General features: G+C 41.3%; 1 protein-coding gene across 4 annotated transcripts in view; it reads left to right on the forward strand.

The window, feature by feature from the left end:
* The first annotated feature begins 1,013 nt into the window (after window positions 1–1,013).
* The window catches only part of ZEB1 (zinc finger E-box binding homeobox 1), a 129,353-nt gene continuing 107,425 nt past the window's right edge, over window positions 1,014–22,941 (forward strand). Inside the window, exons 1-2 of one of the 4 annotated variants that reach the window (XM_080610073.1) lie at window positions 1,014–3,048; window positions 5,624–5,681. In XM_080610073.1, coding sequence (XP_080466199.1) covers window positions 2,998–3,048; window positions 5,624–5,681 — 109 coding nt within the window. In that variant the 5' untranslated portion in view covers window positions 1,014–2,997. Of the gene's footprint in view, window positions 3,049–3,445; window positions 4,015–5,623; window positions 5,682–22,941 lie in introns of those variants that run through there. The other 3 variants (XM_080610075.1, XM_080610074.1, XM_080610076.1) reach the window with 3 other exon arrangements.

Raw genomic sequence — 22,941 nt, forward strand, 5'->3', positions numbered from 1 at the left:
GAAACTTCATTTCATAAACATGAATAAGGAGTACACATACAAGAGGGCTGATTGCTTTAATTTAATAATACATTCTCAAGAGATCATAAACCATAACACAACATACATGACCTTTTAAAATGGCAAAAACCATCTATAATAATCATTACCTGGTTTTCAAGCATTCATACTCCAGTGTGACTACTGAAGTATTTTAGTTCCTGTATTCAGACAATGGAAATAAATTTCAAACAGTTGAATTACAGCAGTAAGCCTGCCACATTGAGGAGGATACAGAAAATATACTGCTTTGCTGAGATTTTGCAAATGAGTACATTACCCAATTTTTGCATTTTTGACTGAAAAGTCAGATTGAAAGTTGTGCATCATGACAAAAACCAGGATTTTTGTTCTTGCAGCACAACCCAGTTTAAGTTACATACACAATGTGCTTATATAGTGCGGAACACTACAAAGACAGCAGGAATTTTAACTAGTGGGTTTGCATCCAGGATTAGAAGAATGTATTAGGCCAAAACACTTTGACAGCGGCTGCATCCTTGCGATGCTTTTTAGCACAGGAAATAATGGGAACTTTGTATACAAAGATGTGAAGTGCCCAGTTGCTTGGATTAAGTATATCAAAGTTTAAAAACCAACCCACCCCAAAACAACTCATCCACATACCTATTTACAGGTTGTGAACGAAACGATTTTCACAATGAATAGTGACTGGGGTAATCAGTAACCTAATGCAAAACACTATCCTCTGCTTTTTTAGTTTCTGGATCTTCTTGCTATCAAAGATAACATATACAAAGATTGCTTTGGTTTTCTCTTCTCATTTATCAAAACCATAGCAGTGTAGAGCAAGCAATGCTCCTGCCAGTTTCATTTCTGCTCTTCAAAACTAATAAGCAGCTAGAGTTGTCACTGGTTTCTCCTAGCTGCTTGGAAATCTCAAAAGACTAATGCTCAAACAGCCACTGTGGCCATTTGAAAAACACCAGGAGACTCTTTCTTTCCTCATTCTGTTAGGAAAACATAAATTGTTCACAATGAAGAGACAAGAATTCTTATTCAGAGGTGAGAAGTGACAAAACTCAATAAAAACAAGCTACTTCAAAGTCACTTAAAGAGAAGCCTGCAATTCTGGGTGGGCATGCAGGGGAATATTGTTACAAATATACAAAAATATTTACAGATATGTCATTTTTTGCAACTAACTTCTAAAACATGACAAATTTTAAGGAAGTAAAAACTTGGCATGAAATCCTGCACATGATGTTTTGGTTAAATTCATCCACTAAATCATAAAAATGTCAAACAATTCCAGAACACCTTAAGGCCTTGTTTGCAAGTAGTTTCACAGCCACAGGTATTTTCTGTACAAAATCTTGACAGGCAAGGATGTTGAACTATTAAAGCAGGACAAAACTGACATTCTGCCTTAAATTTTGTGATTCACCCACCCAAATTTCGCTGACATTTCTTTTTTACCTTGTAGTTGGTTTCATGTCGTGGTTCTTGGCAAACCTTGTATTTGGGGTTCAGTACCCTCAGCTAATGCCCAGCCTAATGCCTAAGTGTTTCTGCTTGTACTGACTTTTGGGGAAGCTTCAGCTGCCAGGTACTTCCACAAACTGCCAGTGTTCAGTAGTTCATATTCTAGAGACATGTTCTGAGATGAGGTGCTTCCACGATATGAGGTCCTGTGTTACAGTGTGTGAACATATAGTACGCAGAAACAAAGTAGAATAGCTGAAACATACCCAAATTCAGTAGTATATCAATTACTTAATAAAAGTATCCCATTAACAAAAGCACTGCCACTGAAATTTGTCTGGATAAAATGATTCTCCAGCAGCACAGAACTATAAATTCTACAGAATCATAAAAGGATAAGGGGAAAAAAAAAAAAAAAAGAAAAAGAGAAAAGAAATAAGAAAGCCTAGAAACAAATGGAAACTTACCAAATTATTTTATTGCCTGAAATAAAACTCAAATAGTATGAGTGTTGAAAGGTAATGTTTCAATTTTTAATACATAAGCCCAAACACAGTTGTTAATTAATTATCTGTGAAAAAAATACACTCTTCCCTCTTTATTTTTTAGAGCATAGAATTTTGTACCTCACCTCATCATAAAAGTAGAAAATATTATTAAGGAAAGGCCCAGAATGTCAGATTTCACACAGGGTGCCAGAACAGCGTCACTCTCGTCCAGTTGTTTGCCTCTTGATTAGACCTGTAACACCAGATCGCCGTCTCCCCACGTGGATCAGCCCGCGCCCACACCACACCGCTCCGCTGTCTGCCCGTCCGCCCGCCCGGGTTATGGTAAGAGAGCCCGCGGGGGCACAGGCTGCAGTGGCGGGGGAAGAGCGGATCCTGTGGCGGGGACAGTCCCATCTCTGCTCCAACGCCGGAGACAGGTGCCCGGCGCGGGGGCGAGGGGAAGCGGGCCCGGCAGCCCCGCTGTAGCTGTACCTGCGAACGGCTGCCCGTCGAGTGCGCCGAGGAGGCCGAGAGGTAACAGGGCAGGAGACACCTGGCAGCGGACCGGTCCCTCAACACGGCGATGCTAGACGGGAGGAACACCCCGGTGGGCCGCGCCGACGGAGGAATCCCCCTCCGCCGCTCCCCCGGGCTCCCGCCCCCTCGGCCGTCTTCACCCCGCGGGGAACCCCCCCTGCTACCGCCTGCGGATGGACCGGATTGGGGGGGACGCGTCCCCGGCGGCTTGGGGGTGGGGGTCTCCGGGCGGTGCCGCGGCCGCTGCTGCCAGCACCTGCAGCCGCAACTTTTCCCCCGCCGCCATTCAAAACGTCCTGCCGTAAAGCACCCGTCTCCCCTGGCAACAAGGTTCCGGCCGAGCACTAGGTGTAGGAAGGTGATGTAAAAGTAAAACCACCCAGTGTCGTAAACCAGGTCCGGGGGGGAGGGGAGGCGAGGGAGGGGGGAGGGCGGGGGAGGAGGTGACTGGAGCATTTAGACACAAGCGAGAGGATCATGGCGGATGGCCCCAGGTGTAAGCGCAGGAAGCAGGCGAACCCGAGGCGCAATAACGGTCAGTCAGCCCGCGGGGCAGTGGCCCGGCCGCGCTGGGGCGGCGGTGGGGCTGGGGCGGGGGTCGGGTAGAGCCGTCCCGAGCGCGGAGAGGGGAGGTCGGGCGGGCGCGAAAGTAATTCCCCCGCCGCTCCTCGCCGGGAGCCCGGCTCCCTCCGCACCGTTATATCCGCTACCTGGTGCCTCCCTCGCTTCGCTGCCTGCCTGCCTCCCTCCTCCGCCTAGCGGTGCGTCCGCACTCCGCCGCCTGTCCGGGACCGTTACACGCTGTCTTCCCCCACACGCCCCGCGACCGCCCCGCCGCCGCTGCGGGGAGCGGACTCGGGGAGCCCCCAAGCCGCGCCGCCGCCCTCCGGCCCGGGCGGGGACACCGAACCCCCGCGGGGAGCGGTAGGGCATCTCTCTCCTCCCGGCCGGCCTCTGTAGTCCTAACTCCGAAACTTGTTACCTGCGCGCCCCGGCGGAGTGGGGTCTCCCCGCCCGCCTCCCCCTCGGCCTCGCGGGCGGGATCGCCCCGCCGCCCGCCGGGGAGCGCCCGCTGGAGTTCCCCTCGCTCTCCCGGCCGCGAACCGGCTCCTCGCTCCCGGCCCGGCGCCGCGGGGCGGGCTGGCGTTCGCTTTCGGGGAGAGGCGGTGGGGGACGCCAGCCGTCACCGGGGGGCGGGAGGGTTTGGAGGGGGGGCACACCCGGGGAGCGGAGCTGGCGGTGGTGGGGGAGGCACTGTCGCCACAGCGGGCAGCGATTCGCGCGAGGGCAGCGCTGCGCGGCCGCCCCGGGCCGGCGGGAGGGGGCCGGCAGCCCCGCCGCCCGCTCGCCTCTTTTGCCACCTCCCCTCTCCGCCGAGAGTTGGTCCCCGGCGGCGCCCCGCGGCCGTGCTTGCCTCCCCGGTCCCGGTGGGGAGGGGAGGGCTGCTCCCGGGCGGAGAGGGCGGGCGGCGAAGTTTCTTGCCTTTCCTCTGGCTTCGGAGGTACCTGTTTGTATAATAATGGGTGGTAACGGTTTGGCCGGGGGCCCCCGCTCCGTGCGTGTGCGACCGGCTGTTGCAGTCTATATAAGGAATTACATTTACATTTCGTACTGAAGGGTTGCCGTGGGGTGGGTTTGTGTTTGGTTGGTTTGTTTTTTTTTTTTCCCCTTTGGTACGTGGGTTACTTTAAGATGCGTTTGAAAGGTATACGGCGGGGGGAATAAACGCTCATAACACCCACTCTCTACTTGTTTTCTGTAAAATGGAGAAGTAGTTGGGTTCTCGTAGCGACTCTTCTCAATAGGGTGTAAAGCAGGAGATTTTGTAACCTTCCTTGGCAATCTTAGGTTTTGTGTGGCATTTCCTGTGCAGGGTCACAGATAGGAAGGCTTTCGCTTGCTATCCGAGGCGTTTTCCCCGAGACGCAGGGAACGGTCTCTGAAATAGCTCCGAGTCACGATCGGTGCCTCTCCTCTCTAATCCTGACTCTGCCGGGCGTAGCTTGGTGATAAATAACGGCCTCTCCAGGGGCCGACGAGTTGATCTGATCGCTTTGAACTTAGGAGGGTTTTCTTATTTTGTTCTGTGCGTTTTCTAGCGAGTATTTTTCTTTGCACGCTCATGATATTAATTCCTTGTCCTAGTGTAAATATTTATATTTAGCTCATGATTTGGCTGTGCTAAAGGTAAGTTTGGAAAGTGCTTTACTCTCTGCCTTATTAAAAATGTTGATGATCAGAGAAAGGGGCTTTTCTTGTTGCTGACGACATGTGTGTGACATGCGAGTCTGAACCACCCAGTGTGTGTGCAGGAGCTGTAAACATGTTTACCTGAACAGGAAAGAAATGGATTTTTCTCTTAAAGATCCAGTGATATGAATATGATACTCATAAAGCATATCAACAGATGACTTGGGAGAGAAATTTTCTGAAACCCTAGTTTTTGAAATCAACGTGGAAAGGAGATTCTTGATTGCTGCAGCAAATGGCAACTTGTGCAGGTAGAAAAAAAGATGGTGTTTAGTTTTCTCCTGCATGCATGTCAGCCCCCTCCTGTCTGCTGCTTTTATTCTCAAGGGAGGGATTTATTTACCATGCTTGCTGTCAGTGTTTTTCCTTTGTGCTTAATGTTAGAAAACCAGATTTCAGGCTGTTTAGCACAGAACGTTTTGCTTGCAGCATGTATTGCTCACAGAAAACAAAAGGTGTATAAGATGTGGTATCGTTTCAGGTGTCTTTCATCTTCATCACTTTTGGACCTCATTGTTGCACCCATTTCATTATAAAACATCTCCAAGTCTTTATCAACTAGTTCTGTGCTGTAGAATGGCTTGTCTTAGGCTGGGTTTGGTTCTTTTTTTTGAGGAATTAAAACCAACTTCAGTCATTGTGCATTGAAGCATCAGGATTGGTTAAATAATAGATTCTGGATAATAGAGATTTCTCAGCAGTGGGTTTATGTTTGACTTAGAAAATGATTTTTTTCACTGAAAATGACTAGAAAAATGTTAACTGTTTAACCTTTGGATAAGTATGAGCCTTTTTTTTTTTGTGCGTGTGTGTATTTTTTTTTTTTCCCCTAAGTCTCTAAATGCACTTTGCTTTTATAGGTATCTTCTGTTAATGAGAGATCAGCATACAGGAGATGCTTCAGCAGCTGGCTTGTTGGTAATATATACTAGATCAAATTTCTGCTTTTTCAGTTGCCTTTTTCCTCCACTTTCCCATAGAATGTGAGATTATTAGAGAGAGACTGCACTCGACATCCAGTATACCAGTTAATGGTATGGCATCGAGTTGTTTCACTGTAAACTTTCCTTCTGTTTATCTGTTGATAAACTTAACTCAGCTGTTCTTCTACTGTAAACTTTATTTTCTACCCACCAACCCCCATCCCCGTGTTCGGGAGCTAGGACTTAGAGCTTCCATCCTGATGCATTAACTGCAGCTGGAAAGACACTCTTGTCTTTTCTTAACTCTAGAGCTGATTCATTTTCTACCTTGTTTATTGGCCCCTATAGGAGATCAGCAAAAAAGCCGATTGGTGCTGCCATTAAAGCCTCCACTTACAAGAAAATCTAGTACTTCTTACCTGAAGAAAACTATCCTGTGTCATTGTCCTTACTTCTGATCAATACACAAACACCCCATACAGCGAAGGAGTTAGCAGTATTGGGACAATAACACCATTCTGACAAAGCAGAAACATAGCACTGCTTGGCAGTGTCGCTTCCTATCTACCTTTTCTCCTTCTCCCTCTCTTTTGGTAGAGAAATGACGAGGAGAAAAGAGCTATGTGATTTTTTTTTTTTTTTTTTTTTTCTCCAGTCATCTGCATTGCCACGCTACGTGAATCCTGTGTGGACTTTAAATAGATTCAGCAAAGATTTTCATATTCTAAGTTGCTTGCAGGATCAGGATTAGTAGCTTTCTTAGCATTTCTCCTGTATATTATAGGGTTGTCTTAATTCTTATTAAATAGCAAAACTAAAAGTAACACATCTTGTTCTTTAGCAATGCTGTGAAACAAGTAAAATGAGCAAAATACTTAAAACTTTCCTTACTAGAGGGTTAAAAAGATGCCAACCTTTTATATTTGTGTTCTGAAAAGTAAGTGTGCCCTCAGGTTTTCAGATGCATATTTAATGGTAAAAAGAATAATGAATGAAACTGAGTAAACTCTGCATACTGTCAAGTATACATGAGGAGAAGTATACATGAGGTAGGCATTTTTTTACCCCCTGGTAAGAGTGAGTTCGTTACTAAAAGGTTAGGTAGATTGGCTTGTTGGAGTGCTAGTTCACTTGCTTTACAGTGAGATTTCCTCTCTTTATTTTTATTAGATAATAATTTCATATTAAGTTTAGTTGCAAAGGGAAGGACTTTAAGAAGATTGTAAGTGCCTTTGAATAAGGAAGAGGCATGGCATAGTTCTGTTAGCTCCAAGGTGTTAACTACTGGCAGGATGTCAGGTGTTAGTGACGCTTGGGATACAACATTCCTTGTCCTGCCTTTCTTCTCTTGCCCCATGCCTTTCTTTTCACTAGGTATCATGTTTTAACTCCAGCATTAATTTAAATTTGCAATTTGGGAATTGAGGAATGTAGCCTGAGTTAAAATTCCAGGCACAGTGACCAGGTCTACATGGACAGCTGAATTAACTGTTTCGAGACCAGGGAAATCTTCCCTCATATAAACAAGTAATACTTCTATTTTAATGTTAACTACTGAAATATAACGAGAATATGCTTTAAAATGTCATTATCTCTTAATTTTTCTCTCAGTAACCAGTGCTTATTATTTTAACAATTGCGAAGCAGGGTGTTTTAAGGTAATTAGTTGCCTGAAACAGTTTTACTCACTTATGGGACTCTGGTAAATGTGATGCTGCAGTGGTTGATGAAAAGTAGCGAGTAAATGAAACTTTCCCTCTGACTTGGACTTCCTGATCGTAGAAGTCACTCAGATTAAACTTTCTGGTTGAAAGTCTGAGGATTTGACTTAGATGAGCTCAGCCCAAATTTTTTTGTTGAATATTTTCTCTTATATCAAGTAGTCTCTCCCCATTGAGTCTTTCTGTGGACTTTTGGCTTTGTTACAGGTCCTGTTAGTATCATTGTTACTGACTGTGGTTAGCTCCTTGCTCTCTGCAAGTGAGCTCCCTTATCAGCAGTGCAGTGGGAAAGGGTTCTACAGCCATCCTCTGCCTCCTTGCCTGCTGGGACTCAGGTGGTGGTATTAACCTTTCATTTCTTACAGAAGTTTTTCAATGGTAGGTGGAGAAGCAGAACTGAAGTAAAAATACCAGTGCAGTGCTTTTCTTCATGTGGAAATATCTATTATAATAGGGTTTAAAATGCCAGTGAGGGATGGCAGACATTTTTAACGTGCATGGGACACACTTACTATGCTAAAGAAATAAAACCAACCTCTGTGAAGCTTGGCTTGTGAGGTTTTGCTTGCTTTTTTTAGCTGATATTTGAGCAACTGCACCCTATTGCAGGGAAACTGCTGGAAGTACGGTATCTAGCCAAATGGCTCTTAAGAATCCCTATTTCTAAATACAGTCATTTTTATTTACCAAAAATATAAGCTCATGGCGTTCAACTCATTAGCTGTTTGTAGTAATTTCAAAAACTCGAACTAGTTGATATTGCAAGCTGATTAGAATATGGTGTGCTTCACTCACTGTAAATCCAATATTTAACAGTACTTCCTGCATTTCTGGAGATCATATTCTACTTATGATAGGTTTCACACAAATCACCAAACAAGAGCTTGAAAAATGGAAATAATTCTGGGTTGATGTAGGCTTTCATACCAATTTTCAAAGTACAGTTCCAGATGAACTTTCAGTTGCTTAATATTCCTGAAGTTCTGGTCATACTTACCTGTTGTTTTCAAGAGAACTCACTAGGTAGGGTCTTCTCTGTTATGGGCATGTAAACAGGACCTGGCTTGCACCTGTGGTCTCAGAAACTTTGGTGCTTCATTCTGGCAGCTATAATAGGCCTGTTATTTTTGAGAACTAAATTCTCAAGTGACTTACCCAAGGTCACACAGGAAGTCCATAGCAAGACTGAGTCTCAATCCATTTTTAATCCTTGGGACTACGAGTGCATTTGGCTTGATCTAGAGCCTTAAAGAGAAAGAACAGATTTATCATTCAGCAGTTACTATTCCTTTCTGTATAAGTATTTAAGATCTTTCATATTTATTGTCTTGAAATGCTTGCATTTTCAGCAAACAAGGGGCAAGATGCAAAACTCGGTTTTTCTCTTTAGTTATTTTTAAATAGTATTAAGATAGTATCTTCAGTGGTGATGTTTCCTGTCTTCATAGTTAGTGTTTATGTAATGATGTGCTAGAGAAGTAGAGTTTTGTCTTTGGATGTTTTTTGTATTCCCAAATTTTAAGTTCAGTGGTGTGTGGGTAGACAAAAGTAAAACACACCAGGAGGAAATTGACTTAACACCTATTCTGTTAACCTCAACATCCCTCCTTCACTGTATGGGGTATTTAGAAGATTGTTTTCTTAGAACTTAATACCTGGGCAGAGATGATTTAATCAGATATTGGTGTTCTTCGGACAGTAATGATGAAAGAAGAGACTCAGAATACGGCTAGTATTTCTGCTATTTGAACATGATTGCTAGAAAATTAAGAAAGCATAAGTCTTCCTTAAAACAAAAATTCCCTGTGTGAAATACTTAATAACAAAAATTATTAAAAAAAAAAACCCCAACAAAAACCCAAGCAGACCATGGAGAGCAGAGAGATGGAGGTAATGAGTGGGCAGGGGTGCATGGGTGAGGCAAATAGCATGTGTTGGAAGGAGGGAGGGTGGAGTATAGGGAAGGGAGTAATCTGCTTCTCACTGAAGGTTGTATACTTTATATCTGGTTGACCTTGGTGGCCTTCCAGGGAGTGAAGAAACTGGTCCCCCATCTGTTGCATGAGAAGATCACAGTGGGAAGTAGTTTTGACCTCAGTTGACTAGGTGATGCCTTGAAACACTAGAATTGCTGGGGTGGGGTGGGGTTGTAGGGGGTTTTGTGTGTTTTCTGTAAGGCTTTTTGCTTCCATGTTCCATTAGAAAGTTGTTTGCCATTGCTTCTAATTCTATGATTGACCCAATTTCTTGAGCTAATTATCAAGTGCATGGGTATTTCTTAGTCTTGGTTTGCTTTTGTGGCTGTCCAATTCCTGGAGTCTTATTTTTAAGTTATTGGAAAGGGTAACAGAAGCTGGATATTTTTAAAAATTGTTCACAGTTGCAGCTTTTTAATCTTTGCTTGCCCTCCACTTTTAAAGGAAGAGTAGGGTTTTTTTTCAGTTTTCCTTTTGTATTGAGCCCCAGTTTGTTTATTTAATAATCTACTTGTTCTGGTTTTTGCATAGGTAAGTATTATTCCTGTGTGACAGTCAAGGAAAATGGAAAGCCCAGTCAAGAAGAATGGGACTTGACAATGGAATACTAACTACAGTTAAATGCAGCATAGTTTTATGTATCTATTTTAGTACTCCTAAGAAAAATACTACTCCTATCACCACAGTATGTAAGCACCTTTCAGGCAGTAAAAATATGTTGGATCTTCTCTTTCTGTATTTGGGCCTATACATCTGGTTCCTTGTGTGAGTACCTGACAGCTTACATTCATAGGTTAAGAGGATAAGTAATGGTAGAGCAGAAAGAAGGAACTTGTTAAGTTTGTATCTTCACATGTGGAGCAGCCAGGCAGTGATTCACATGTTTTAGTTGGTTAGTGCTGAACTTTTTAGCCAGGTTTTTTTGTCTTGCACATTTGTAGCCAAAGGAACCCCAAATAGGGAAGAAAGGAGGTGGGTTGTTTTTTTTTTTTTTTTTTTTTTGTTTGTTTTTGTTTTGTTGTTTGTTTGTTTGTTTTTTTACTCTGCCTTGCTCTGTGCTTGTTTCTGATGCCATTACTGTAATGTAACTATATCTTTTATTTTAACATGTTTTTTCAGAGCAACAGAAGTTAACTAAAAATATGCTTTCTCATCTTTGAGAAGTCAATCTTGTTTGGAAGCAGCCTGTTTCAGTTCTGTCCTTTTCAGCTGTCATTCCCAGCTGTCACAATCTCCTTGATGTGAGGACTTTACCCCCGTTGTTGTGAAGCAGTTTGGTTAACAGCTGCTGTCACCCAAAGGTTAAAACCTGAAATGTGGCATCCTTTGTTGCTTCGCTTACAAATGTTTGCTTTCTGTTTGGTAACATCTCCCTTGTTGCTCTGCCTTCAGTGTGTTCAATCTATCCTATTTTTGGAGAACTGTGTAAAGCAAATAAATATGTCTAATGATGAATGTATTCCTCTGGGTATGTTAGGAGGCTCAATTGTGACTGAGAGTAAAATAGAGAAATTCTGTCCTTGCTGAGATGACATTCCATCTTACCTGCTTCAGATCTGTGAGTACGAGTAGGAGTCCTTCTTGTGTGAAAGAGCATGTAAAATTACTTATTTAAATGCTAAGAACCCCATATGATATTGAAGTATATCAGAAGGAGAAGAAACAACTCTTCCTTAACTATCTAGGTAACTACATAGTTTTGCGTAGTGGTTTTAAGTATGTTTTTGTATTTTATGCAGATATCCTTTGTCTTTTGCAAGCTCTTCAGTTTTTTGGCATGTTGCAAGTAAAGTGTTAGATCAGGAATGTTGGAGGAGCTGGCAAGAGCATTGGAGATAAACAGATTATAAACATGGCGTTTCACCATGATCCTGAGAGTGACTTTCAGATGACACTTGAAATAAAGGGGTTAAAAGAGTCTGATGTGGTAGAGAGAGTATTTTTACCTATGAACTGGTGTGCCTATCCTCGTTAGGATCAAATGCTACTTGAGCCAGTGACACTAGGGAACACCTTCAGTCACTGTGATATGAAATGTTTTCATTATTTCAGCAAACACTCCTTTTTAAATTCTGTCTGACAGACAACTGACAGACACTGAGGGCAGTTTCTGTTCCATTTTGTAGAGACATCTGTCCACGGCGTGTGTATAGGAGAAAGCAATATGAAAATGCAAAACATCACAAATGTTGCATGATTGAAAAGATCCTGGGGAAATCTATTACATCTGAAAAAGTGCAAAAAGAACAGAAAAATCAGACCTTAATTACAGGGATCAGGTTGCTTTTTGCTAAACTGGTAGATTGGACCTAAAGAGGCAGGTTGGGTTTTTTGTTTGTTTCCTAACATTCCCCCTCCCAAAGTGTAACATAGCTTTTCTTAATGCCCAAAAACTTAGGGAGATGAGTTGTCCCTTTTTCCTTAAATACACTTGGTTTAAAACAGTTTTTCTCAATGCCATGTGGAATTCCTGCCTTGTGTCCTTTCAGGTATGCATCAGATTTTCCTTCTTCCTACCTTCTAATCCATTTTATTCTTTCTCTTAATATACTGTATGCTACCTGCTATTAGTCATGTGAAGTTCTAGACTTGAAAAAAGAGATACTGTTCAGAATCTGTAACCTGTTTAGTCGTCTGTTTTGTTTATGTCTTTCCATAGCCTTTCGTTGTTTTTTTTTTTTCCCCCTGTTATTCCTGGTACAGCTGCTTGGTAAATTCAAGCAAAGTAGAACTAGTCACATACTACTGGATTCATTCTTGTGTTATTGTTCACAGGAAGGACCTAGGTACAGTTGGCCCTGCAAAGAGCATGAGGTGGTGCATAAGGACTTTGAAGCAGATTTGGAGCTGTAATGACTGGCTTCCTTCCCTACTGCTGTCCCTTCCCCTTCCTTGCAAAGCATTTTCATTTGAAAAACTAAGGTGTGGTCATTGGGCATATCTGTTCTCAACTTCCAGTAATTTTTTGCACACTGCTGAACTACACCATAATTACATATGCAAATGTAGTATTTTTTTCCCTTTTACCTTGTACATGTGGGAGAGAAAGATAAGGTTGCAGAGTACCGCCAGGGATGGTGCTGTTGTTGAGGTTGGGGAGGTGCTGCAGATGGCCACAAGAGGAAAGAAGTACTTGTCCTGCAGAACAAGACTCATGGAGGATTTCAGAACTTCTGTGACTCAAAGGCAACAAGAAAACACTGTTCTTACCAACTTTAAAATGTAGATAGGAACAGATTGTTGAATGACTTGTAACAACCTATTTTGATACATTCTTGCTACTGAGGGCTGAGAGTGAATTTGCATTTACAATAGGAATTTGTTTTGTGGACACACATATGTATAGTTATATCAAATAATTTAACCTATTAAGTTGGCTTGGTTGCTCCATATAGTAACACAAGGAAACCTTCTGTAGTTAGTAACAGTGTTGTAATGATACTAAAATCACAGAGACTAGTTCTATGGGAGATTCTATTCTCACAACTTCTGCCCTTCATAGGAAGGCTTGCCTTGTACTTTTTCCAGATTTTTAAATTGACTGACATACTGTTTTTCTGAAACTCTAAATATGTCTTATAACAAATAGTGAACATGAGAGAGAATCAGTTCTACATTGCAGTCAAAATGCTAGGAGATTCTTTCTGCACAGAAGTGAAATAATAATTTAAACAGAAATGAGAAGCAAAATTGAATTGGTAGTTGTAGCATAGGAAAAGGGAAATAGTTCCAGTGACACATAATGCAGTATAACATGCTGTAGTTCTCTGTATTTCATCATGTGATTAATCATGCTTTCAGGGATCAGCCTGCATAGCTGATGTGGTAGTTACGTGATTGAGAGGGACTTTTTAAAAGGATGAGCCAGGTTTGTACCTCAGCACGTGAGTGACTGAAACTAGTGGCAGACTTTCTGTGAGCTAAGGCAGTTTAAACAAGAGGGAGAATTTTAGATTTCTACCTGCAAAGCATACAGATAGAATTGGTTGAATAAAAATCATGACTCACAACAGAGGTTTATGATCCTGACAGAAAATTCTTACAGAGTATTTGAAGCAAAGTGTCGCCTGTAGGTCTGATGCTTAAAAAATCTTTTTGCTTATATTGCTGTGACTCTGCTAAGATGAAACAAAATAAGTAAGGTACTTAAGAAGTCTGGAAAATATGGGTGTTTTGGTTATTTTGGTATGAAGCTGCAAGCCTTCTCCATTTAATTACCCCAACCTCTTAAAAGAAAAAAAAAAAGCTGCCTGTAATGCAGTATGATATATGATATGCAAATTATTTCACTGCATTTGTTTTGCATATGTATGGCATCAGAATAGTTTGGGATATAGGAAAGAATATGCATCTTCTTTAAAAATCTTGAGTTTTTTTCTGAGCAGGTAAGAAAACACAGGTGCTGAAATTGAAAACTTGCCAAATGTCTTATTTAATAGTTTACAGTGCTTATACTTAGCCCTTCCTTCATCTTTCTAATATTTTTTTAAGCATTTTGAAGGTCTTTTAGCAAATCCTCAGAATAGAAAGATGTTTGTAACTTTTCGAGTTCTAAGATGCTCACTTACTGAGTAAAGCATTCCAGGCTTGTGCCTTAATGTATCTTAATAGTCTTAATAGACACCCTAATCAAGCTGCCCTGGTTTTTTTTTTGGTTGGTTTTTTTTTTTTTTCTTTTTTTTTTCTTTTTTCGTTGACGTCTTCCCAGCCTATCTGCCTTTAAAGGACTTGTACCTCTTCCTTCAACCACAGAAACTTTAAGTAGAACTGCAGTCAAACCTCTGTCTTGTTGGTTCTTTGGTCTACCGTTGAAACACTTTGTAGCTGAATGTGTGTGAATGTGCAACTCTGTGTGCTGTTTTCCTGCCTTTTCCTTTCGTCTGTCAAGCTTCTGGCTGATAGCAGATTAGCCATCTGAATGTGGGCAGCAAAGAGTAATGGACTGTACAAAATGCCTCAGGCTTCTTGCATACAATAAAATGACTCCATTATAAAGCAAAAAATGACAAGCCTGCCATGGAGGATATCTGTATTGGCGAGATGGAGAGAGTAGCCTTTGGTTTATGATCATGTTAATGGGTGTAAAATAAACTTAATTTTTTTTCAACTGTCAAAAGTATTCCTAGGTGTTTTACAGAGTAGTGCTGAAGATCCTTCTAGGAGGAAAATGGTGATGAGCTGAATGGATGATGTACAGCTTGCTATTTCTGATAGCTGTATACGTGGGGGTGAAGGAAGAGAGTAACAGCATGATGGCTCAGTTTCATTTTCACCATACACATGCGTGTGGGTTTTTTCTTCTCCTTTTTCTTTCTTTTCAATTTTTTATTTCTAATGTTTTGATTAGTTACAGGATTACATAATCTTCCCTTCATAAGCGTGTTGGGTTTATCAAATCTTTCAGAAGATACGCTAATACAGATTTAAAGGAAATTGGGCCAGAAACATGGCTGACCGAGACAGAGGGAATCCAGATGTTGGAGAAGGATATAAAATATAAAGCTGTAGTGAGCTGGATCAAGCAGAGGTACAAGTGTGTGTGCAGAAGCACAGTAGCAGGAAAAATAAGTAGGAATCCTGAATCCTATCAAGGTTTTTGACAGCTATACTTACCCACTATAGGAATCTGGGACCAAAAAAAACCCAAACCTCTCAATTGTCTACAATTTACTGTGTAAGCAGTAGTGGCTGCTCTTGCCCTCCTAACTTCCAGTTCTGGCTTTCAAAAAGGTTTGTGTGTTTGTTTCATGGCATGCAACATCTAAAAGGTGTTCTTGCCAGGAAAAAAGAAAAAAAGAAAAAGAAGGTGCACTACTTTCATTTGGGCTAAATGGAAGATCTTCCTGAATTGCATCTGTTCAGGAAATGAAGACAGCTACTGATATACAGGAGCTTCCAAACTAACTGGCAAGTCAGCATAAAAACAATTTGGTATATAGAACATGGAAGTATTGTTAAAACGTGCAATGCTTGTCCTAAGGTACTTAGTTTTAAAGAAGACTCTTAGAATAATTGATACTTGTTTTAGTCTGCCTTGCTTGTCGGAATCTGTTCAATATGTCACTGTGGATACAACCTAAGTGGGCTCTGGAAATACATGCTTTAGCAGCAAAATGTACAAATTGCAACTTGTGATAAATAAAATGGGAATACTTTTGAGTAACCTCCCTTGTGTTATTTTTCTCATTCTGTCTGCTGCTGCCAGGTCTCACTGGGGCTGTTCTGGATGGTAGTTCCATCTGTGGTATGGACCGTGTCCCTTGAAGATCTCCTTTTAGCTGCACTTCACACACCAACTGTTCCCCAGTCTCATGGATTGATTTTTCCATAAAGGAAACCCCTTGCTCAAAATGTGTACTTCATGCATACTACTTTTGCTCCCTTCCTCTCCTCTAATAAAGTCTGCCCCCTGCCCTCTAAAGAAAAAAGAAACAACTGAGAGTGGTTTTTGAGACCAGTTATACCACAGAGCTCCACAGATGTTGCTCCCTTGACAGCAGTGTTAATTCACTTTACGTGCATTTTTATTTTGCAGTTCAGAATTGTTTCTATGATCATATGAGCTTTTTATGACACTGAAGACTGTAGCTGCTTATGAGAAAAGCTGGTGATACAACAAAAGCTTAGTTAACAATCTTTAACAGTGCATAGTCTGTAGATGGTGGCAGCTAAAATATGTTCCAGGCTAGTTTCATTGAGAGGGGATCCGTGGAGTTTTTCTTTTTGCCTCTTTCCTTGCCCCATGTGATCACTGTGGTTTATAGTAGGAAGCCACTAGTTTCTGCAGTCACAGGTGGGAAGGAAGGTAGTTGCTGGTAGGTCATGCAAAGGCATTTGAGTAAAAATAAGAAAGTGAGTTCTTTTATGGGGGAAGGAGGTAGCTACATATTTTACAAATCTTTCAACAACCATGACTTAATTGGCACTACTGAAAGCAATATGTTGCATATTAATGCAGCTTAGGGAAGTTGCATTTATGAATATGAATTAAAAAAAAATCTAGAACTGCTCTTTTATGTGTTTTTTGTTTGTTTGTTTGGTTGGTTGGTTTTTTTTTTAATCATTACATGTCATACTGAGTAAGGTTATTGCTGCCTTGGACCAGCCTGATCTGACCTGGCTACAGTGTTGTGTTATGACTGGTTTTCAGGACAGGTTTGGGAGGTTGCAGAATACCAGACACAGAGTGGTAAAACAGGTGAAAGCTCAGCTTCACTTAATCAGAAGGAATTGTAGGAAATACAGGTTTTGTTATCTTAAAGGTATTTAGGTAATAGAGAAAAATATTCTTTTGGCAGATAGTTCTTCTTGCTGTTTTCTGTGGTATTTAGGCTGCAGCATTATCTTTCAATTTTAACAGAGTTTGGGTTGATACTTAGGATTGCTTTGTTGTTTCTTTGTTGAAATCCCAAGTTCAGGACATGTTATTTATCAATGAATTTGACTCAAAATACAACATATATTAAAACTTCTTGTGCACAAGTGATTTTTTGTTTGCTGATTGTAGTGAGGAGGGGGCAGCAAGACCTTAATGCCTCCTCTGTAAAATATCTGATGTATAAGCTATGAAATTACAGAAGGCCTGGTACAAACTAAGGTTCAGTGCTTGACGCAAAATGAGGTGGTTGGAGGATACAAGTCTGGAAGATGCTTTCTTGTATCCTTTCCCCAGTTTTGGTTTCTTGAATCCTAATGGCCAACTCCTGCCTTAAACTTTGGCAAACACAATGCTGTTGAGATGTGGAAGATCAGAGGTTTTACAGTGATTTGCTGTTGCTCAGAGTTCTGTGCTGAACTAGGGTAGTTACCTCAGTTTTATTTGTCTGCTGTTTTCTATAGTTGGAACAGAAGTGTGTTTCTGCAGTAGAAGAATTAGAGTATGTATTTTTGTTACCTGAGATACTGTTTGTTGACATCTTTTCTATGTGTTGTAGCCCCTATGTGAATCCTGGTGACTCCAATTTTGTGGAATTCCTTTTCTGTGACCAGGAATGTGCTTCATTCTTAGACAAGGGATTACTTCTTTAAGCTGTCAGAGGGGAGATTTAGGTTAGACATTAGAACTTCTTTACTGTGAGGATAGTGAGGCACAGGAACAGGTTGTACAGAGTAGTTGTGGCTGCCCATCCCTGAAAGTGTTCAAGGCCAGGTTGCATGGGGCTTTGAGCAGCTTGGTCTAGCTGAAAGTGGCCCTGCCCATGACAGGGGATTGGAACTAGACGGTCTTTGAGGTCCCTTCCAACCCAAACCATTCTATCATTCTATGTGCCTCAGAGTCAATTTTTTAAAAGCCTCGTGTTTACTTCATTATCTTAGAATCGAATAGCTCTTATGAGAAATTAAAGGCATCAGTGCAATGTTGCTCTCCTTCCTGGATGCAGTAGTGAACTCTGTCATGCTATCTCATCTAGCTGTCAAAAAAGTGTCAAGATTTTGGGCTATGCAGAGCTATAGGGTATTTTTGTCTTCTCTGTTCCCCGTTGTCCTCTTCCAAGCAAGACTACTATAGAGAAGGGAAATATCCACTACCAAAAAATCAAATCAACAGTTTTGAGTTTAAATAAGGCTTATGATTATCTCTGCTGTAATAATAGATGGTGTAGGTTTCTGGAGCAATTAATGCAGTTCTGCAAAACCTATGTGACTGTTGCTGAGTACTTCAGTGGACAGTGTCTGTTACAGTTGGGAACTCTTTAATTAGTGTAAATTGCGAACGCTGAAATGTAATCCTCAGCAGATCAACCTGTAGTGTATGAGAATGAGGCATGTCAGGCTCTGTTTTGGAGGAAGCATGTATTCAAAATCTTTTGTACTCATTCACATATGCTTGCCCTTAGGTTTCCATTTGATTTGTAAGGGTGTTTTAGAAAACCAAATGGCCAAAAGCATGTTGTTATTACAAAAGTGGTGGGTATTGGGGGAGTCTCTTTTTTTTTTTTTTTTAAATAGGATCTTATTCCTCTGTATTTCATAAACTATCTGGTAGCCATCACGGCCACCTACAGAACTCAGGATATTCTAAAACTAGTAAGCAGCTGCACCAACATGACAAATCTGTTTACTTACACGGCATGATAGAATAGGAGGGATTTCCATACTATCCTGAACATGACCTGCTTGTCATTAGTAAAGCAATGTGCTTTGTTCCCACTGGGGAATGGAAAGGATCTGGAGACAAGTGAGGCCTGCCTTGCCTTGTGATGTCATGTGTTGTCATCCTTAACAGTATCATGTGAGGAAGAAAAGGGGGTTTTAGTCATTTCTTGTGTCCCAAACCCTTTAGAAGCATGCCCTTATTTTTGATGTTTTTCTCTGTTTCTGCAAGCGGGGCATTCGTAGAAAGCCTGTTACATGTGGGTTTCCATTTAGGCATGAGGGCTCTGGAACAAAATATTCAGTCTTTGAGAAGATGTCAATCTTCTATTTAAATGAGATTTTTAGTTATCGTGGGGGAAGGGTACAGATGAAGAAGTCATTTTGGGCATCTGGAAGTTTGAGAGGGCCTATTTCCTTAGCCAAAAAAAGCAACCACATTTTGTGCTTCCTTGAGAGTTGTTGTGGGTTTTTTTTTCCCTTTTGTAAAAAGGATAAAGGCTGTCTTCTGCCCAAAGGTTATTTGAATTGATGCCTGAGTGTATGAGATGACAGCATGTAATGCAACTAATTCCTGTTGGCTAATGGCGCGTGTCCCAGTAAACACTTGAAGAAATGACAGATCCGTCTTGCTGCTTCTTTGAGAAGCAATCAATTGTGAATTCTATGTCTCTTATTACCAAGTTTTATGACTTTGGTGGAAATTTCAAGGAATAGAGGCACCTTTTTTGGCAGATGCACTCAAAATGCCTTGGCATAGGAGCTGGGGATAGCAGAAGGAGATGCTGGTGTCCTACCATTCAACTTCGGGGAAGTTAGGATTGCTAACAAAGTGACAGAGACATGTCTGCTTACCAGCTATGGCAAACCATCATCCTTATGTGAAACCAGCTCCTGTAATAAAGCAACGTTTGAGTTTTTCTCTGTGAAGAAGTCATGTCTGCTGGTGGCAGCATGCCATATTGGATGTAATACATAAAAGCATATAGTTGTTCCTAGAAAAAACATTGCCCCAGAAATGCTGCTTTTTAGTGAGTAGACCTCTTCGTTTGCAAGAAAAACAAATAACAACTTGTTTGCTGATCTGTGACCTGTTTTGGAGTGACAGTCTTGCACTGTGCTGCCCATAGCTGAGAGTGAGCTTCACAAAGGCGTTGGAAGAATACATTTGTTTTCCTATGCTGTTGTTATCACTCAGCAGGTTTTCAGTTGCTGCTCCCCCCACTTTTCGTAACCCTAAAGCTGCTCAGACTGTTTCTGTTTCAAGTTAGTTTCTAATGTACCTTGTTGAAAAATCCTTAATGAAGGCTGGAAGACTTGCATAATTTTCATAAACTGAGAACAATCAATGAAAAGTTATTTAATAAAGCTTTCTGAGCTTTCTGGTTTAGTTAAGTGGTTCAAATACAACTTTTTTTTTTTTTTTTTTTTTTCTTCCTGATTGAATCAACTGATCAACCTTTAGTTAGGTAGAAAAAGTTTCAGGGTTTTTTTTTTTTGAGGGAGAAGGCATATAAATGCTTTATTCAGACCTTCATTCTAATAATAGTTCAGTATTCTGGAGGTGAATTATGTGAGTTGACATCAAGGATCTGGCTAAAAGGGAAGCTTATTCATCTTTTCTAGATGAGATGATGCCAGTTGTGAAGATTAATTGTCCAGAAACTGTATTATCTGTGAAGTAAATTTTGCTAAACATACTTTGAAATATTCTTGGCTGGCACAAACTATATGTCAGTGTCTGTGGTGATGAGGGTTTAAACTAGTTCATTTTAAATCCTAGCAAGCAGCAGCTGAACTGCTGCAGGATGACCTTTGACATAGGGACCCATGAATGCCCCGAGTATGATTTCACTTTCACCACGTTCTTTGTGAATCTGAATGCTTGTCAAATCAGATGTGTGTTTAGACCTTTTCACTGAATGTGCTTGGAGGGAAAGAACAAAGCCTGGGGTCAACTTGGCATAATCCCTGCGTTTATCTTTATTCTATTATAGCAGCTTGTGGGGGATGGAGTAACTATTTTCTATGAGGTGAAAGTGCAAGTAGAGTGTAGGTAGGCTATCCGTCTTTTCTTCTAGGCTTTCCTAACAACCTAACTGGTCTCCCATGATTTAGTTGAGTTAATGTATGGCTGACTAGGCAGATGACTGGTTGATCCATGTGATTTGCTATTTGTTCTACCCATCGCTATTTCGTAGCTGCTGCATCTATCAGCTGATATAAACAAAACCATGTACAGCTTGTCTTGGGTAGCACATGTAGAAACAGGTCTGTGTTTCATAGTGCTATGTTCTCTCCAGTGGAGACAGGAGGGGAAACAATATGAATTTTTATACTACAACTACTTTTGCTTCAGTGCAAATCATCTTTTTGTTTTAGGAGATAAAGAGCTTTGTATACTGTATGGTGCATATGTATTTTTTGCTTTTGCAGGCTATTAGTCATAAGTAAGGAGTGACTAAGTCTGTTATTACCCATTCAAATTGGGAAAGCCTTTGTCTCTAAGGGAAGAACTGTAGAAGTCCCCTAAATTATTATTATAGACTTTTTGCAGTATTTTTAGATTTTACTCCTGTGGTAGATTTACTTCACAATACAGGATTGTTTCTATGTGGAGCTGGAGTGGTCTGAATCTGTAAACGAGCTATTGTGCGGTAAAGTACAAGTGGGTGGAGGAACTATATGACAAAAGGCCTAGTTACCTTTACAGTTTGTTCGCTGTACCTCATACACTTTGTTTCAGAAGAAAAGCACTATTCAAAGACTTGAGTATAAGGAGGCAGTCTTTCACACGAGGCTTGTGGGAAATTTCTTCTCAACTTGTGGGTTTTCAGCTTGTGTAGATTTACCCTGCGCCTTCTGAGGCTTTGCCTGCAACAGCTTTACACGTCTCTCTGAACCCCACACACCTTGTGGGGGGAACAGTTCCTAATCTTACACTTCAGCCAGTATTTTCACCTTACATGTACACTTGTCTGGGCTTTTTCTGTTCACTTTTTAATCAAACTTTGCAAAGTTTATTTTTGAGTAAGGAGGGGGATTTGTTGGTTTTTAAGGGCTTCCAAACAAGGAAATAATTTGCCCTCATTAACTTCAGAGATTAAATACAACAATAAGCAACAAGCAGATACCTCTTTTTTTCTTTCCCCCTCCTTATTTTTAACCAAACCTAATAAATCGTTCTGAAAGCATGAGTGTACTTTTTAATTTTTTAAACTAAATTTGCAACTTCATGTTCTCTGTGTTAGATCTGCAGTTCCCTTCAGCTGCTTCTGTGTTTCACTGTTCCTCTTTCATAGCTTAGTGGATAAGTTCTTAAAAACCTGTTCATTCTGCTTGAAAACAAATGTGCTTCACTCAGCACCCAGTTTTCAGATTTAAAATACTTTCTCACAAAGGCTTGCTGATGAGCTGGATGGGTTTTGTACTTGTTTTATTTTAAAGGATATTTGAGTTATTTCAGTCCACCTTGGAAGAGAGGAGAGCGAGTACTTGGGGGAGAGTAGGGCTCTGCTTCTCTTGCCCAGTCTAGGTGAGCTGGGGTGGCTGAAGAGGAGGAACACCCAGAGCAGGCTCCCGCTTCCATCACAGAAGCAACTGAAGGAGTCCTCAGCCTCACAGAGCACACAGCCTGGCACACAAGCTGGAACTGTCAGGCTCCAGACCTGCACAGTAATTTTAAAATGAGGTAACACAAGCCTGGACCTATGCCTGCATTAGCTGTCTGTGCTATGGAAGCAGTAGCCACTGGCAGCAGGGCAGAAGAGGTATTTGGGGTTAGGAAGCAGCCTGACAGAGTTTCAGTAATGGCTTTCATTCCTCCTTAGCTGCATCCTTTCAAGTTTTGTGTGTGTTGGAGAGAGACACTTTCGGCCTCCATCTGCTTGATGCTACCAGTAACTGCTCTAGGAGAGTAGTTCTGGGGAACCTACTGTCATCGTCATCTCTTGCTGCATTAAGGAATAAGTTTAGTGCCATTGTTCAACACTGCCAAGGTAATTTTTCTCAGAATCTCAGGCTGAGCAGCATGGTGTGCTTTGTTGTGTAGGTTCCCTTGGATTTTTCACTCTCCCAGTTCCCATCAAAACCTGCCATAATCTACTACTTTGGATGTTGCACTTGCATACCTGATTGTCACCAACCAGCATCCAGAAACCTGCACATCTGACTACAGTGTCTCCGTTGCGTTCTTAGTTTAACTGTATAACATCAATGACAGCAAGAACTTGCATCTTAAAACTCCCTTAACTTCGCAGGTGGTAAACCAGTAAGTTATATCTAGAATCTCCATCTGCAAATATATGCCTCAGTGTTTACTTTTTGACAGTATAGCAAAACTCTGACCAGTTCTACCATAGCTGAGTGAAACAGGTACACGTTTTTCAGAACTGTTTACGAGCTCTCGTGTACTAATCTTGGGTACTTGAAAATAATACCAGAAAATCCTTTGCTTGTATTAATC

The sequence above is a fragment of the Psittacula echo genome (genome assembly GCF_963264785.1).
Source record: "Psittacula echo genome assembly, chromosome: 2".
Taxonomy (NCBI): domain Eukaryota; kingdom Metazoa; phylum Chordata; class Aves; order Psittaciformes; family Psittacidae; genus Psittacula; species Psittacula echo.